This window comes from Cyclopterus lumpus, chromosome 9 (genome assembly GCF_009769545.1).
Source record: "Cyclopterus lumpus isolate fCycLum1 chromosome 9, fCycLum1.pri, whole genome shotgun sequence".
Taxonomy (NCBI): Eukaryota; Metazoa; Chordata; class Actinopteri; order Perciformes; family Cyclopteridae; genus Cyclopterus; species Cyclopterus lumpus.
The window spans coordinates 19,136,518-19,153,917 of NC_046974.1; the positions used below are offsets into that span (position 1 = coordinate 19,136,518).

At 45.5% G+C, this 17,400-nt stretch overlaps 1 protein-coding gene across 3 annotated transcripts in view; it reads left to right on the forward strand.

Annotated features, from left to right (window-relative positions):
* fbxl17 (F-box and leucine-rich repeat protein 17) overlaps positions 1-17,400 on the forward strand; it is a 190,284-nt gene that overhangs the window by 162,895 nt on the left and 9,989 nt on the right. For all 3 annotated transcript variants that reach the window (XM_034542048.1, XM_034542050.1, XM_034542049.1), the window contains exon 10: positions 9,757-9,899. In XM_034542048.1, the coding sequence (XP_034397939.1) occupies positions 9,757-9,899 (143 nt within the window). The remainder of the gene's footprint in view (positions 1-9,756; positions 9,900-17,400) is intronic.

Genomic DNA, 17,400 nt, shown 5'->3' on the forward strand with positions numbered 1-17,400 from the left:
TTTAGCTTTTATGATGATGACTAGATTAATTCCCAGTCCCACTAACGGAGCTCTTTTTTTCTATCCATAAACCATTGCTTGTCCTCAGAAGCTTGTCACTAAACAGTTCAGCAACAATGCTCTCTTACAGTACTGAGATTGGCAGAGAATGCCGTGGTGTGTTAACCTGTACTCTGCCTAAGCAGTATGTAAGAGCAGCCAGTTTTCTTTCCGTCTGGATCCTAATAAGCGTGATGTAAGAGAGGCCCATTTCTGGGCTCTGGATCCAATAGTAGCGTGTAATTACCTTTAAGACCTGCTCCCAATGCTAGAGGATTAGTCGTAATCCATAACCAAAGCCATAACTATTGCTACGCTACGTTAATTCCAGTCAGACGCATGCAACACGCAGTGTTCAGTGACGAGGATGCCTTCTGTCTTCCTTTTCGCCGCCTTTCCTCCACTTCGCTTCCACGCCGCTTCTCTGTCACCGTCTCATTTCAAATGAAAGTCGCTGAGCTTTATGCCCCCTCCTCCGTCTGTCATGTCAGAACTGGAGAGCGGCTTTCCTGTTGTACACAATCCGAGAGAGAGACAGAGAGAGGTGGGGAGGATTAATATCCTCAAAGGTGAGGTCCATAGGAGCAAAGGTGCTGTTGGTTTGAAATAGAGCTTAATATCCTGCCTTTACTGCCGATGGCAATGTGAACCTTAGTGTGTGTGTGAGAGAGTTTGAGTCTGTTTGCTCCTCGTTGATGTTGTCTTTGAAGAAGAAGGATGGAGATACACAGATCCACATAGATGTACATACATAACAATACACAAAACATACATCTGTGAGTTTAATGAGCCCTTTCTTGGAATGTATTTGTCATGTGGTGTACACCTATACACCTGTTGATACTTACCTCGAAGCCATTTCCTTCTTACCTCACCACAACTCTGCTTCGTTTTCAGAAGCAGGGTGATGTTTCTGATCAATCAAAGTCACTGTTTCAGCGAACGACAAGGATCCACGTCGCTGAAACGATGCACAAAAAAATACTTCCAACGCACGGGAGTGGGAGCGATGGAACGGTGGAAGAAAAGAAAGAAAAGTCTGAGCCCCGCTGTTGACAGTCTGTCCTATTCAATAACTGTGTTGACACCAATCTCGGTCGTGACAAAAATATTGTGCCTGTACTGAAAGAGAGGATCCCTATTTGTTGTGTGCAATTTGTTTTGATTCAGAAGGAATAATGACTGACGATGGAGCAGCACCGGTTTGTACAACTACCTGAAACACCACCACAAAGTGCGCTGTGGTGAGACTATTAGTGACACTACAGAACCGTAGCTGCCTGCACTGCATCGGCAAGCCTGACAAGCTTTTTTTAAAACATTTTAATTGAGAGCAATGGAGCTTTCCTTCACACGAGCGTTTATGCACATTCACGCCTAGAAGGTGACCAGCACCATCAGAGTCTAACCTTCGAGCACTGAGCCACGTCACTGGAACAGCTGGCAGGGGTTAAAGGCCTTGCTCGAGGGGTGAGCACTGCATCAACCCAATCGCCAGACATCTCGTTATTTCTTTTGGCAACTTTTACTTGTTTTTACATCCAGTGCCAACTTCTGTCTTTATTGATGGTATGATTGAGGCTAGACAGAGATTGTGGATATGGGAAATTTAATATAATTGAGTGATGGTTAGGAAAGATTACAGTTAATCAAAAATCTTTTTTTTTATTTTTAAAGAAGCTGAACTTGTGCACTAAAGTCAGACGCGCTTACACACCTGTAAATAACATAATAATATAAAATATACTTTATTCATATGTAGCACCATTCAAAACACTAATACAAAGTGCTTGACATTAACACATTTATAACACAAACTGAATTATATGAGCAAAAATCCCCAAACTAAAATGGCACGGATAAAGTGTAGTGATTTAAAAGATGAGAGTTGGCAGCCCTGATCTCCTGAGGCAGGTCAAGCCACAGCCGAGGAGCCCCGACTGCAAAGGCTCCATCACTTTTATGTATCAATAAGGACCTCGCTAAGACAATGAACGGAACATACGAGAACCCCAGGGTGCAAAAAGAGACAGGGCAATAACAAAGCTGGTAGGCCTCTCTGGGTATTTGAAAGTTATCAGTCATATCTTAAAATCAATTGTAAAAGCAACAGGTAGCCAGGGTGAAATGTGATCATGTTTCGTAGCAGCGGCGTTCTGGATGAGCTGGAGGCAGGACAAGGATTTCTGGCTGATGCCAGAGAGAAAGGAGTTACAGTTGTCTAATCGACTTGTTATGAAGGCGTGGATGACGGTTTCCAGATTTCTGGGAGAGAAAGAAATGGTCTTGTCCTTGAAATGTCTGCGACATGATGAAAGCAGGATTGAACCCCTGATTTGACGGAGCTGAGGTTCCCATCAAAAAGGATACCAAGATTGAGTTATTGAATGGGACGGAGAACCAAGACTGATTGATAGTGGGGCATCTGCGCTATCTTGACCTATGTTAAAAATGTAAGCATTTAGTTGCAGGCGCAACTAAATGCTTACAGCAGGAGCCTCCCGGCTTCCGTTGCAGGTTTACTTCCCTTTCTTCAGAAAAAAAACAACAATAAATTGGTTAAGAATTGAAAGTGTTTGTAACTGAAAATATCTTGACATCAAATAACTTATAAATAACTTATTACATGTTATTGTTTACGGTAGTATTGTGTTCCCCAGCGCAAATAAATCGTGTCATTATGTCAATTTCACGATCTCTAAAAGAAAACAACAAAAAAGGCTTTGAAAGGTTGTTTTCCATTTGATCTCTTGGGCGCAATGTGAAATCTCCAATTTAATTTCTGTTTGTCGGATAAACATTTAACAGAGGGAAATACGTACAGGCCCATCTCGCTCCCACTCTACCGGAGGCTGCTTTCCGATTCAAGCAGGCTGCATATGATAATAAACGTCCGGAGCATTTAAAGTTCTGAAGGGTAATTTCATTTTGAGTGCGTCTTCTTGGAACCCATTCTCGAAACTTACTCATTAAGTTCTCTGTGAATTGAAACAAATGTACTGCTCTTAGTCGAGACCACAGCGCGTTGAGCCTTAAGCGAATGCCGACCTGTTAAGTGTCCCGCTGACCCGCGCATGTGTGTGCGAATGGGTGGCGAGTGCCTGCTCTCAGTGGTGAAGGAACGCGTGTAGTGGGTCACCTCTGTGAAAGCTCCATCTCTCCTTATCACCCCTTCACTCTGTCTATCTGTCCTTGCCTATCACTCTTCCTCTCTATCTCTCCCCCCTCGCTGCCACTCACTCACCTTTCCAATCTTCCTCTCCAAACTCCACATCCCCTCCACAAGGTCATCGTACGTCAACTACTAAAACAGTCAATGTGTGTCTCTCTCTCACACTCACTGTGCGTGTGTGTGTGTGTGTGTGAGAGAGAGTGTGTGTGTGAGAGTGTGAGTGTGAGTATTACATTCAGATGCTAGACCACCATAAAAAAATAGAAGTCACTTTTTTTGTTGTACTGCCTCTACCTAACCACTTAAACATTTCAGGGTCTGCTGATTGCTTCTGTTTCTCTCTCTCTCTCTTTCTCTCTCACACACACGCACACAAAAAGCACATAAAACCATACAAGCACACACTGCCACAAATGGTATGTGTCAGCTGGTTTACATCAGATCAGAGGCTGATTGGGAAAATGCCCTAAACGTCAGTGCTCACACACAGACACACACACACACACACACACACACACACAAACACACACACACACACACACACACACACACACACACACACACACACACACATTGCCTTCTCCCTGCCCTCTGGCTAATTAATTTCCCAGATCGAGCATGTCCCACCATAAAGAGCTCTCCCTCCTTCTTGTGTCGCTCTCAATCTGTTCCTCCCCTCTCCCGTGTTTCTCCGTGGAACCTGGCTCATTTCAGTTCCCCTGGCCTTTGATTGCGTTTGCCCAAAATGTCAGGGCAAACCTCTGCCTCTCTCTTTCTCCTCGCTCCTATTCCCTTCCCCCTCTTTCCTTTTCCTCATATCTGAATATTTTCATCTGGCTTGGAAGACACGGCTCAGTTTTTGTCACATCAAGTTCATGTCCGCGGCCCTCGGCGGGGTTGTTTCTCCTCTAAATGGAGGGATTGTCTGCGTGCCGTCTCCGGTTCCTTCTGGTTCTCACAGCTTTTGATTTGATAAACCTCAGCTCACCACAGGTCGAAGCAACAGCCTCTCTTTTCTCTTCGCGTGTGTGTTTCAAGTGCTTTAGTTGGCATGTTGTTTACCGCATTAGTTTGCACTCTGCGTGACCCCGGTCCGTTTGGCCGGGTGCTTTGAGGGTGAGCGCGGTGTGCTAATCAATCATAGCGTCTGGCCGATGCTCCGCCATGTCAGACAGGCATCAAAGGAGTGAAGCGACGTCCACGTGGTGCTCGTTGAGGTCTCCTGACACCGTGTCTTTCCCCTGCGCGTCGCTCACCCGCGTGTTTTTACACGCATGTAAACACGCATGTAAACACGCTTCCTTTCCCCCGTGTCTGCTCGTGTTCACAGAGGATTATGGTGCTAGGCGCACACACAAAGAAACACACACATGTACATGCATGAATACTAACTCTATGAGAACAGAGTCCAGTGTCCTTCATCTCCGTCCATTTTTTTAGATGACATAATCAGACCGGAATGTCTCGGAATGATTTGAAATAAAATTGTATAAAAAAAAGAAAAAGAAAAAGTATAGTGCCACAAACCAGTCCTGTTTATTTTATTTTGCGACATTGACCAAAATGCCATCAGGACACATCAGGAGATCCCGGTATGATGAAATCCCAGATCTCACCATATAATCTGAGTAGGTTATTAAAGGTGTATCTTCAGGTCTTGTGCCTCTATTGGCATTTTATACTCTTTCCAAGAATCTCACAAAGTACAGCAGAATGAAAATTAACTTGGCCTCTTTCTTGCAATAATATATGTCAATACCGATATAAGTATTAAGTGTCAGGGAAAAAAAACCTGCAGATTGTAGTAGCTGTCTAAAAAGTAGCTTTTTGCATCCCTCGTGAAAAGCGGGTTTCTTTCGGTTTTGGGTAAACAGCAGCACAGTGGAGAGAGAGGGCAGAGCTGAGGCCAAGTTTTTAAACGCAAACACAAGGGACCAAGTGAATGGCTTTCGCATTAGACATGACAGTTTGCGCTCTCTGGAATACATCAGCCATAATAAGTTTTTGTGTGTGTGTATGAATATGGCAGCAGGAGCAACACACACATACACACACTGCACACGGCGCACAGCACGTCTTAACCTTACAACATCACTTCTTTCATAAGCATTCCATCTTCATCAGCGGCTAAAATATGGTGTCTAGGGTTACGGCAGACAGGCACGGGGATGGCTTCAGAGCAATAAGATAGCAGGAATGGCACACCATCATTTAGGAGAATGCAATAAGTGAATATCTAATAAGCCTGCAAAAGATACTTAACCCCTGGAGCTCTGGGGTCAGGTCCAGAGATAGGGAGAGTAAGCTGATTAGGTAAGGTTTCCTCTCAAGTTGTGGTCCTCGCAGCATTGACCAACTCCTGACCCCTGTCTTGTGGTTACCGTAGCCTATGGAGCCGCTCCTATGTTTGGATAAATCCGCTATTTATGACGTTTGATAACGCCGTGGGCCTGATATGGGAAAGTAATAGGTTATGAATCTCTGTCTGGAGATAATGTAGAAGTTAATGGAACACCGGTTATCCACCTTTGCTCGTCATTTGTCACCCCGGTTCCCAACTGAAAGCCTTCCACTTATATTCCAATATTCGGGAAAGTCTTAATGGAAGGATTGCAACAGTGAGCTGTTTGCCACGGAAATACCATTGCTGAAGGAACCAAACGGTCCACGAGACTCTTTGTATTGATCCATTGACTGATTGGTTGTTTGGTGATTGATTGACGAGATGGTAAATTGGCCCAGATCCCGGGAGCTGCTTAAATAAACTGCCGCAGTTGGTTTTAAAAATGGGATCCCCGCCTGTTTCTCGTGTGATGACATAGATTTATCCCCAAATGACAGATTTGGTAAAAGACAGGTGAAATGTGCTCAAAATCAATGATATATAGGATTTAAGGGCAATCTCTGCTTCTCTCTGCTTCTTTTCACACTAAAGAGGGAGGGTGAACACACACACAACACACACACACACACACACACACACACACACACACACACACACACACACACACACACACACACACACGCACACACACACACACACACACGCACACAGATCCAGATCCTAAAGCCATTTTCAGGCAGGGCAGCAGAGTGTGTCCTCATTACCGTCTGAGAGTGTGTAGTCACCACTCAGTCACAGCTCCTGCTGCCAGAATGGGATTTTCCCCTCTCTTCTCCTCTGACTCTTCCACATCTTCCCACCTAAACTTCTCTTGCATATCGCTTCATCTATTTCTCAGGCAGAAAATCATTATCAGTCAGGAAAGACAATTTCCTGCTCCCATGGTCCCTCATACACTGCCAGTCACAAGTTTTTGGAAACCCTGTGTTTAAAAGAAAATCCTTTTAATTGGTAACATTTCAAGCTGTGTAATTTTCAGTCAATAGCAGTCCCCCTAAAAAGGAAATCGATACATTTAGTTTTTTATAAATGTTTTTTAATTTAAAATTAATTAAGTACAATAAAATAGTGCTTAAGTGTTAATCAATTTAAGTCGGCACCTGCAGCCCTAACAAATAAAATATTGTCTGACAGAGAATTTGAACATTAGGTATGTATACTAAAATATCATTAGCACTGTGTATTGTACTTTCAAAAGAAAATGTGCTATCAAGTACTATCAAGAAAATGGAAGAGAGAATAAAAACATCTTTCATGTTTTCCAATACAATCAAAGCTTTTTTTCTGTAATACTTACATTTTACTTAAATTTACTAAATTTATTTAGCTAAAAGATACGAGCAGTGTACGTAAGTTGTTTGTATAGATGTGTACTATTTATATAGAATGCAGTACCATTGTATGTTTCTCCAAAACAAATGATAGTATGAATATAATGTTAGATAAAACTCCTCTTGACATATTTTTGTATGTACATTTAAACACACTCTCTTCCAAATAAAAACCCAAGGCAGCGAGCTCCAGTTGCACGCTCCATGTCTGACAAGGTGAGCACAACTGTTGGACTGCGGTTAAGAGGTTGCAAAAGTGGCCAAGGATTTCCATTTGCCAGCTGGAGCTCAAAGGAGGAGCGAGAGCAGCCGAGCACACGCGGGGATTCTCAGCTTAATGGCGACCAGATGAACTTACCAAACAAGTCCCAATAGCCTCACACTTGGCTCCGCCTAACAGAGGCATTATCCGCCTCTCCACTTGACCACCTTGAGGGGCAGAACAAAATGATGTTTAGGGATATTTGCTCTTTTCTTGGCCCCGGGCGGCTATCTCGAACGGCCACATGTTTTCCGTATCGTCCGGCGGCTGTAATTCAGTCTTTTAGTGCTGGACGGGAAGCGTGCTCAGGCGAGTGTGCAGCAGAGTAATCAGGAAATGCATGCTCAATGTATTCCCTCGCACTTCTTATACATTCACCGCGGTGCGCACCTGTCCGCTTCGATCCTCTCACTCTGTCAGGTTGAAAGAAATAACGTTGAAGTGGAAGAAACAGGGACTTTGAGCTGGTGGAGGGGAAGTAGAGGGAGTTCTGTTGTTTGCTTCGGTTAACCGTGAAGCTCTCCTCTTCTATTTGATCTCGCCTTTACTTTTAGAAAGGTTTTTTTTCTTTTTCTAACAGCAGCAATATGTGTGTGCGTGTGTGTGTGTGTGTGTGTGTGTGTGTGTGTGTGTGTGTGTCTTAACATCAGACGAGAGGTCTGATCCCCTGTAATCGAATTTGGGATCATGTGATTGGACATGACAAGGGGAACAAGACAGGGAGACGTTTACCTGCTCGATGTCTCTCCAGTATCACGCACGCACACACACACACACATACACACATACACACACACTCTCACACACACACTCAAGCACACGTAAGAAAACACGAGTGGCTCCATTTAAAAAATACCTAACCAGGTCACCACTAGTAAAAAAAAAAGAAAAGAAAAGAAACATGGCTATTCTGTATGCTGTTCACCCATCTGGCCTGATGGAGCCTCTTCCCCATGGTGCCATTTTCTGTAGCTTCAAAGTTACTGCCTGTTCAGTCATAATGTGCCATTATGCATGGCATCCAAGAGCACCCCGGAGCACAAAGGGAACCACATGTGGAGCACTCCGAGTGCCCGGAGCTATATATTACATATGTTACATATTGTACACAAGCTGTGTGTGTGTGTGTGTGTGTGTGTGTGTGGGGGGGAGAGAATCTACATTACATAGCTCCTGCTGGTCGGGGGGAAAGACGGTTAAATACATGCAGTTGATTCAAAAAGCATACGATTATTCATTTTCCCTCTCCTGTGGGAACAAGCTCCCGCTCCACAGTGTGCACACACACTTGTATACACACACACACGCATAAAGTGAAGCAGGCCGTAGTGTGCGGTGACATCAACAATCTGCTGATTGCATGTTATTTAATACTGTAATATGTGGAGTTATTTAGAAAAAGTGCCGGTGATAAAAAGCGATGAAGGAGGAGACGAGGCTGAACTCGACATGAAAAACTAGTTTGTAGAGACAAAGTTCTTCACCTTGTTTAAGTGATGTTCGAGCCTCAAGCTTGCTTTGTGGAAGACGTTTCGGAGCGAAATGGATTTCTGCAAATGCAAAAGCAAAAGTGAAATAACAACATCAGGGCTAAGTAACCTCCTTTCATCTTTCTCTCATCCCCCCCTGACCCATTCTCATTAGCAATGGCCACGCGAGAGGGAGGAACAAAGCCCAGGCCCTACCAATCGATCGCCGAGCAGCACTATCAATCGACTGGCGGAGCACAGGTCTCCTCCATCCGCCCGGCGATTGACGTGTCAAAGATTGATGGGGCAGATTGTTGTGTCTCTGCGTGCGCCTGTGCGTTAATGCAACAGAGAGCGCGTCTTTATCCGAGATAGATTACAGGCCGTTTAATCTCCTCTTGTTTGTCTGCCGCACATTTTAATTTGCGCTCGGCTGAAAAATAAATGAAGACAGTATCGAGAACAACACGTGTGTGTGTGCGTGTGCGTGTACGTGCGTGCGTGCGTGCGTGCGTGCGTGTGTGTGTGTGTGTGAATACATGCATGCTTCGAGGTGCAACAAAGCCCCCAGACATTGACAAATATTTGTTTTGTTGGATACTCTTCACCCTGCTGGCACTGTGTTTCTGCCCTGGTACCAGTAAACACACACACACACACACATTCACACACACTCAAGCAGAATTAAATCATATGCTGGCATGGAGTCACACTTTACCCTGGCACGGTGTCACTGCCGTGACTCATGCCAACGCTTTAATGGATGAATCCTGTAGCGGTCTGTACAAACGTGTGTGTGTGTGTGTGTGTTTCAGAGTATTACCGTGTGTGTGTGTGTGTGTATGTGTGTGTGCATTTTCAAGGTGTTGTGCAACATTGGAATTATGTGTCACAGCTGGCCAGATGACTTGCCCCGGGTTTCGTCTTCGAATTTCTGAGTCGCTTTGGGAGGCCGCCGTCGCCGCCACATTTGCATGAGAGAGGTTGTCAGACTAACACTTTCTCTTGTCTCCCTCCCTCCCTCCTTCCCCGCCTCCTCCCTCGTCGTCCCTCTCTCCGTCTTCCTCCCGGGTCCCCAGCTCTGATAGCCATCGGCCAGTACAGCAGCACCATCGAGACGGTGGACGCCGGCTGGTGTAGGGAGATCACGGACCAGGGAGCCACACAGATCGCCCAGAGCAGCAAGTCCCTCCGCTACCTGGGCCTCATGAGATGTGACAAGGTAACGAGGCCCGCCCATAATGTCTGCCGCTGTCGGGCTTCCCGTCAGTATGACACAGTGTGTGGGGTTCTTTCACAAGGCCGCTTTTGAAAAAAAAAATTGGGGGGGGGATGGGGGTAATTAATGGTAATTATCATTGGTTGCTTATCTATTTAAAAGAAGTTGGTAACATGTGTTTGTGGGTGTGCACGCCTTGTGATACAATATTTTCTGAAAATAAAAGATCTTCTTCATATTCATTTTAAAAATCGACAATATAACTGGTGTTATGCAATCATACGCCTCATGCATGCAACCATATGTTTTAAATCCAGTATTTCCATGCAGCAGTCCTGCTCAGCGAGGCCCATGTTGGCCGATACAGTCGCTCTTTCAGGAGGCACTTACATTGGTATAAATGGTACATGAAAATGTGTGATGGAATACATATATATCTGTTGCTCAACTCCGGTGCTCACACACAGCTACACAATCGCACACGCACACATGAACCCCTCATAAGACCCGGGCAACGGGCCAACAGAAAGTATCCAGAGGAGAGCATGCGGAGTGGGCTAAGCCGCCGCCTGTGCCCAAGCGCGTCCACGTGATCAGCCGGTCGGGGCGATAACAGACATGAAGTGCCCCCCCCTCCCCCTACTCGCCTCCGGGTCAGAGGGACAGTCTTCCCAAAGTCACCCCTTAACTCTTATCTGGCCTCTTTGCCCGTCCAATCCCCCGACCTGAGGGAAGCGCATGCAGTTGCAGTGCCATGGCAACAACTCCACCCACCTCTCCAATTGGCTCGATGGAGCTCCTGCCACACAGATGCATCCACTTAGTTTGGGATCATGCAGCGTGACATGAGTGGGATGAGGGCAGACAAGGCAGGGAGCGTGAACAGCTGCCTCGACAAAGAAACTTGACTGATATTCTACAGCCTGGGTTCGCACAACGCCAGGTCATAATCTCAATGCTGGTCGGCCTGCTGAGCGTAATAGTATGTTTTAATAAGCCAATTTTTTTTTCAGTGGAAGTTGGCAGAGGAGAAAATGAGGGAGGAGAGACGTTGACTTATAGCGGAGGCCTTTCACCGGGTTGGGTACTCATCATTTTTATTCCCGCATTATAAAACCGTGCATGTCGCGGCCTCGAGGTTGACCCTATGGATTTTTCCCGATGAAAATGCCTGCCCACAGGTCGTTAAGCGCCAGTGTATCATATTTATCTATTTATGCCGTAATGAAATTAAAACATATGAGGGGTCCGGCGATGACCCCATGTGTAAGGTCTCAGTGATGAAGCGACGCGCTCAATTCACATTATTGCGGATGCAAATGCGCATCTATCATATTTATCACGTGAGTAATAAAGAGTAACTGCATTACATAGCAGGTGATCACTTAGATCCCATTTTCATTTAGTTCCCCGCTGCCTCGCCGACTAGGTGACCCAAAAATCGATACCTGCAGCCATGTTCATAAAAATCTACTCTGTAATGACCCACATCTTTACCGAATAACACTTTTTTTATTCGGTCCTCTCCGGTGTACTCTCCTGACAAACTAACTCACCTGGCCCTCTGCCCTTATTTGTCTCTTTGTCTCTCTCTTCATGTGTGGGATTCATACTCATAATTTAATCCAGAGGATGGAAAGGTACATAATTATTCTTCCTCTGCTCTGTAGGGGGGATTGGAGGATGCCAAAGCTAAATAAAGCAGTAATTGGCACGATTAGAGTTTTAATGGAGTGTGAATGGAGCAGAGAGAGGAGTTTGACAAGGTCAGGTGTGGTACCAGCTCTGAATCAGGAAATTAATTCCCTGCCTGATGGTCCACTTCACACATTTCTCCGTTTTCAGTCTTTGCCAGCCCTAAAAATCTTTGTTTAGCATTGCAAATGGACCTGGAGTACTTGGCACATGGTCCAGCTGGTTCTTTCTTTCAGTCTTTGTTGTGTTTTGTTTTCACATTATGTTAGTGCGTTACAAGGGAGTGAGATGGAGTCAGGCTTCAGGAGGAGCGGGAGAGAGGGATGAGTGTAATACGAAGTTCGCTCGGAGGGAACCAAATAAACAGAAATAGGTTGTTGTTACCGAGGTCACGGCAAAAAAAGGGAAGTGCGGAGCGAATTAAAGAGGTAAAAAGGTGAGAAGCAGAGAATTGTGGTCATCAACAAGTCAGCCCGGGGCCAGCGGTGACCGCGCTCTGCCTTCTCCTCGCCGTCCTGTGCTCTCAGCTCTGTCCTCCCCATCCGTCTCTCATACCTCCTACACCTCCTACACCTCCTTCAGTTGCCCCAACGAAAGATCCGTGCTTCTGTTTTCTCTCATTTGATTGGACTTGTATGCGTCTCACATTGAGGCACTTTCCTGCGGCCAGCAGGCAGATTTGAGCGTGTGACGTTTCACTTCTTCTGTTTGCTCAATGAAGTCAAGTGTGTTGCATGCTGTGTCTCTTCAATGAACAAAATCAGGGGTTTAAAGTACTTGTACATTTGTATTAGTATTGGCCGCGCACTGAATTTGGTCGTGTGTTTTTTTTCATCCCTGGTTTGCATTTGACATTTTCAGCCTCTTGAATTTGTATCTTGCTTTATTTGTGTATTACAGCAGTAAAATCCAGAGGCATGTCCAATTCAATCTCGGAGCAAACTAATCTCATCTCTGCACTTAATGCAGTTCTGGGAAGACGCAGAAGCCGAGGGATAACTCTCAATTCCACAAGGTTCCCACATAATGAAAGTCTCGTGCACATTACTTAACTTTGGATTTCTCCCCTCCACATCGTCTTGTCTTTATGTTGACAAATCAATTTGAGTTTCATTTTTCTAATCCTCGTGCTTCATTTTTGTTTAATTAATTGTTTAAAATAACAAATCGGGCGTGGCTTTCTCCACGAGTGACCGGCGTGTATACGGTCGGCAGTACATGGGACGAACACTCGAGGAGATTCCAGGCAAAACTACTTTAGTTCAGAATGCGTTCTCTAGAGTTTGGATGGCGCTTCCTCAAATTGCTCCAACACTATTTGCTCAACCCCAACAACCTCCAGGTGTTTAGCTCATCCCCCAGGATCTACACACTTGAGGAAACATCTCAATATTTACCCATTAAACCGGCCACCGTCCGAGCCAACTTGCTGTCTATGACAGTGGCCCCCAACCCCAAATCATTTTGCTTTGCGCACCAGCCGTGAATGTTTCCATTGCGAATATAAATTATACACACACACACACACACTTGTGAATGTTTCCATTGCGAGTGGTGAGATCGGTGTTGACAGTGTTTTGGACATATTGCAAATATTCCCAGAGTTAATATTTCTCTTACAAGGACTTTGCTTGGTTTTTCTTTTCAGGATGTTTACGTTGCAGGAATTTAGTACAACTAACTGCAACACAGGTAGAAAGAAAAAAAATAAAAAAGGTTACAACATCACTAATAAACAGCCATTCAAAGCCTCATCAGCATTGAGGGAAGCCGGAGCCCGTCTGCTTTGCAGATGTTAGGGTAAGCTTACATTTGGCTACTCAAAACAAATCATGGTCTCACTTTCTCTCTATTTCAGTCAAATCTTGGACCATTGAGGCCCTGTGATAACCTTGACACACAGCGCGGACAACCCAGTCAGCCCCTCCGCCGCAGCAGCAGCGCGTCTCGGCCTGTGCAAATTTGTTTGGAATTGTCAAAAAACGCCGGGAATTTTAATGTACCCGCTTCCCCGAATGTCACAGGACTTAGAACGTGTAGAATTCATTTCAAGAACTGTTAACAGGATCCATCTGGCTCTCCTCATGTGGAGCAGTGTGAAGGATCGATTTCCTCCGTCACAGTTCATACAAACATGCTTCCGTACTGTATACATGTTCCTGCCGGGCAGCCGTAATTCTGTGTCCACTGCCATTTGGACTGATATGAAGAATTTAAGATTCCTTTTTTTTTTAACTGTACAAACAGACCGAGCACAAGCAAAGATCCGTGTGCAGTTGTGATCATCAGAATATTTTCCTATTTAGAGTGTCCTTTTAGTAGCTGGATGAAATCCGGTTGTGATAGTGTGGTATGCGTTCATGTTCTACCGCCGTCGGTGTTTTGTTTTTTTCTCTCTCTCTTGCTCGTCTGAAGGATTTCCTTTGTGTCTTAGTGTGTTTACACACGCTCAAATACGACGAGTCCGTGTGTAACAGTGTGTGTTCTCCGAGAAGAATTTCTGCTATTTGCTGTGAACACGGCTCATAATGGGGCATTGAAATCAGAGCCCCTCCAGGCCCGGGCGAATGGCGTGCTCCGCCTGCCCCAAATGATTACACCCCTCTGCCCTCAGGGCCAAACGAGCCGCTTCTGACGAGGGGAAGGAATGCGATTGATCCAGACCCCAAAAAATAATCAAATCAATTAATTTCGACCCTTTTCAGCTGTGACTGTGTCAATCTTTTGAAGCATTCAGCCCGAAAGACTCAAAGAAAATAGCGCCTTAGTCTCCTGAAAAACGGATCCGTTTTTCGCTCGGCAATGCTGGCGAAGAACAAAACACGGCTCCCCATTGAGTCTACGGTTAAATGTTAGGCCCTCTCTGTGGGGAGGAATTCATCTTTCTGCACGATGGAATATTGTGTATTAATCCAGGCTTTCGAGTGGTGAAACTCAGTTCACTGCCGTCTGAGGTCATTTTCAACTAAAATTATAGCGATGTAGTAACAACACACGGCTCCCTGGACTGGGCAGACACAGAGACGCTGAGGCAGAAACGCACATAAATATGCCAAAGTCACACAAATGGTGTACCATGTAACCTTTTTTGGGGCTGACCACAAACTTAAGACGAGTGTCACGGGGGGAGCTTAATTGATTTGTGCAGAAACGCGCTGTAACTCATTGTGCTCCTTATCTCAACACTGTTTTCACATGTCTCTTATATATATATATATATTTATATATATATATATATATATATATATATATATATATATTTATATATATATATATATATGTATTTAACTTTCTATAATGGGCCCTACCGGCCACTGGGAACCTCCTCTGTTGATGTATCACTTTGGGGATTCTGATATGTTTGAGCCTCAGCGTAACGTTTTCCTTCTGAGCGTTTCCACGTCTTTCCTGCTCTCATCCCCCTCATCCTCCTGTCCGTCCTCGCCCCTCGCGTCTGTCATCCTCTTCTGTCCCCTCACCTTTTTTCACTTCTCCCCTCTCCTCTCTTCTCACCTATATTCTTTTTTGTTTCTCCTTTCCACGACTTCATTAGAGTGAAAACAAATGGGGCAGTCCGGCTTGTGAAACCGAGAGAGAGGCAAACTCACACAGTCAGCACGAAAGCCGCACTGGGAAACTAATGACACCGACTGTTACTGACCCCTTCAGGGACAGCTGGTGGAGCGAGTAGGAGTCACTCATCATAGTAATGGAGGAGATGAGGGAGGGGAAGAGAGAGTGAAATGAGGGGTGGCCTTAAGGAAAACAGAGGATTCACAGAATGACACAAACCAGGAGAAACTAAAAGGAAAATTGGATAAAAAGGAAACAATAGAATGAGCCGGCAAATTCACTTTACAAATGGGCCCCCGGAAAAGAGTTTTGTGTAAGCAGTTTTGAAGTGTTCACCCATTACCTGAATTGAGGCGGAGCGGCGTTTGGGGAACAGGTATGAGCACCGATCCCCCCCCACCCTCCCCCCTAGATAGAGCAACCAGACAGACCTTGTTAAAAGAACAGACATCCCAATCAATATAGTCGTTCCACTGGTGCATCCAGCTGCCGGGGACGATACACAGATAGGCACGGCACAGCAATTTACAGACATAAACAAGGGCCTAATTGTTCAGGGCCTGGAGGTTTGGAGTGTGGAAAACAAAGATGAAGTATGTCGAAGAGTTAGGAGGCATTTTAACTCTCGTTTAGGAAATGAGAGTTTGGTAGCCGGGCCAAACTTTCTCTGATGAGTGTTGTTATTGTGAACGGCGGGGATTCTTGGTTTAAAGGGCGCTAAAGCGAAGGGGAGGGGAGGGGAGGGGAGTTAGGAGAAAGATGCACGGCATCAGGCGTAATACGCCCATCCTCCCCGGCTCCCATTCTCTCCCCCCCCCCGGCTTTTGGTTCGGAGAGCCGAGCGTTCAAAGTCGAGAGAAAGTAGTCCGAAAGAGTCATTTTCTGTTTGTGATTTTCTGTTTGAGTCTCATCCACACAAAGGAGAGCCGTATTGATTGGCGGTCTTAACTGGAGCCGCCTGCTGATCATCCCTTCATCTCGTTTGTAAAAGGGCAGGAGCAAGGGACAGTGAAGGAGAGGGGGTGAAATAAAGTGAGACATCGGCAGAGTGCTCTGCGTATCCGAGGGGAATCTCAGAGTTGCCCTTCAACAGAAACCTGCCAGGCGCACGTAAACCTGCCCTCACCCAGCTCACTCGCAGGCGCCCCTTTGCCTTCCCTCTCCACCTTGTCCTCACTTTATTCATTTGTTTTTACCCCTCTTCGTCTCGTCGTTTCTCCCTCCCGTAGCCTCCTGCCAGCAAGGACAGCCAAGGTTGTTTGACTTTTTGGATGCTGCTCACATCTTTTGTTCATTCAATTAGTTCATCCAAGTTGCCCCCTGTGTTGTCTTCCAGCCATCCCCCCTGTTTTTTTTCTCCCTCCCCTCTTCCTCATCCAGTGCTGTTTACTCATCACAACGGAGGTCAGCATAATCTCATGGAGTCGTGGACAGACAGCAGGCTGGCAGTGTGGTCTGGATACTCAGACTTGCCAATCCTGATTTGTTTTTGGCGCAACAATTCTTTTTCTTTCTTTTTTTTTTTTTTTTTTTACGTCTCCCGCAGTTTGAGAGAGACGGCAGGAAGTAACAGTTTATTTTTAGCCTTCGGCGCAGCGTCTGGCTGTGTTGGTGATGAATTAGCTATTTAATGCTAATGACAATGTACCCCCCCCCTTCGCTGGACTCTGTGTCTGTACACATTTAATACATCCAGAGGAGCTTGGGAAATGTTAGTGGGGGGTGGGGGAATCGATGGTGTCTCTGAGTGAATGTCCAGCTTTATAATCTGTTCGGAACAGAGTAGCCAGTGGATGTAAAAGCTTTGAATACATTTTGTTTGGAAGGAGATTTTAGAGGAAAAATGATTCGTGGCTGCTCGGTGAACATTTGAGAAAACAAAGACTTACAGATGTATCGTGCTGTCAAAATGTTATGCTCGGCCCGACAGGGAATAGAACAAAAGGCTGAAATCCACGACGTCGCTCGTTGACCTTTTTGTAAATACGGAAGAGCTTGACTTTAATTGCTGTGTCCTCGTGTGATTATTCAGAATTAACCTACGATTCAGAATAATCACTCTACGGTAGGTGGCCTCCACACGTCGGGCTTACAGATGAGGTCGCTGTGTATATTGCTCGCCGCCTATGTGCGTGTCCTCCGGCCAGTCTGCGGATCCCACCCTCGCTCTTAGGGAGTCGCTGTATCGCCGCGTTCTTTGCGAGGACAGGGTCAAGCTGTCCTCATTCCGTATTTA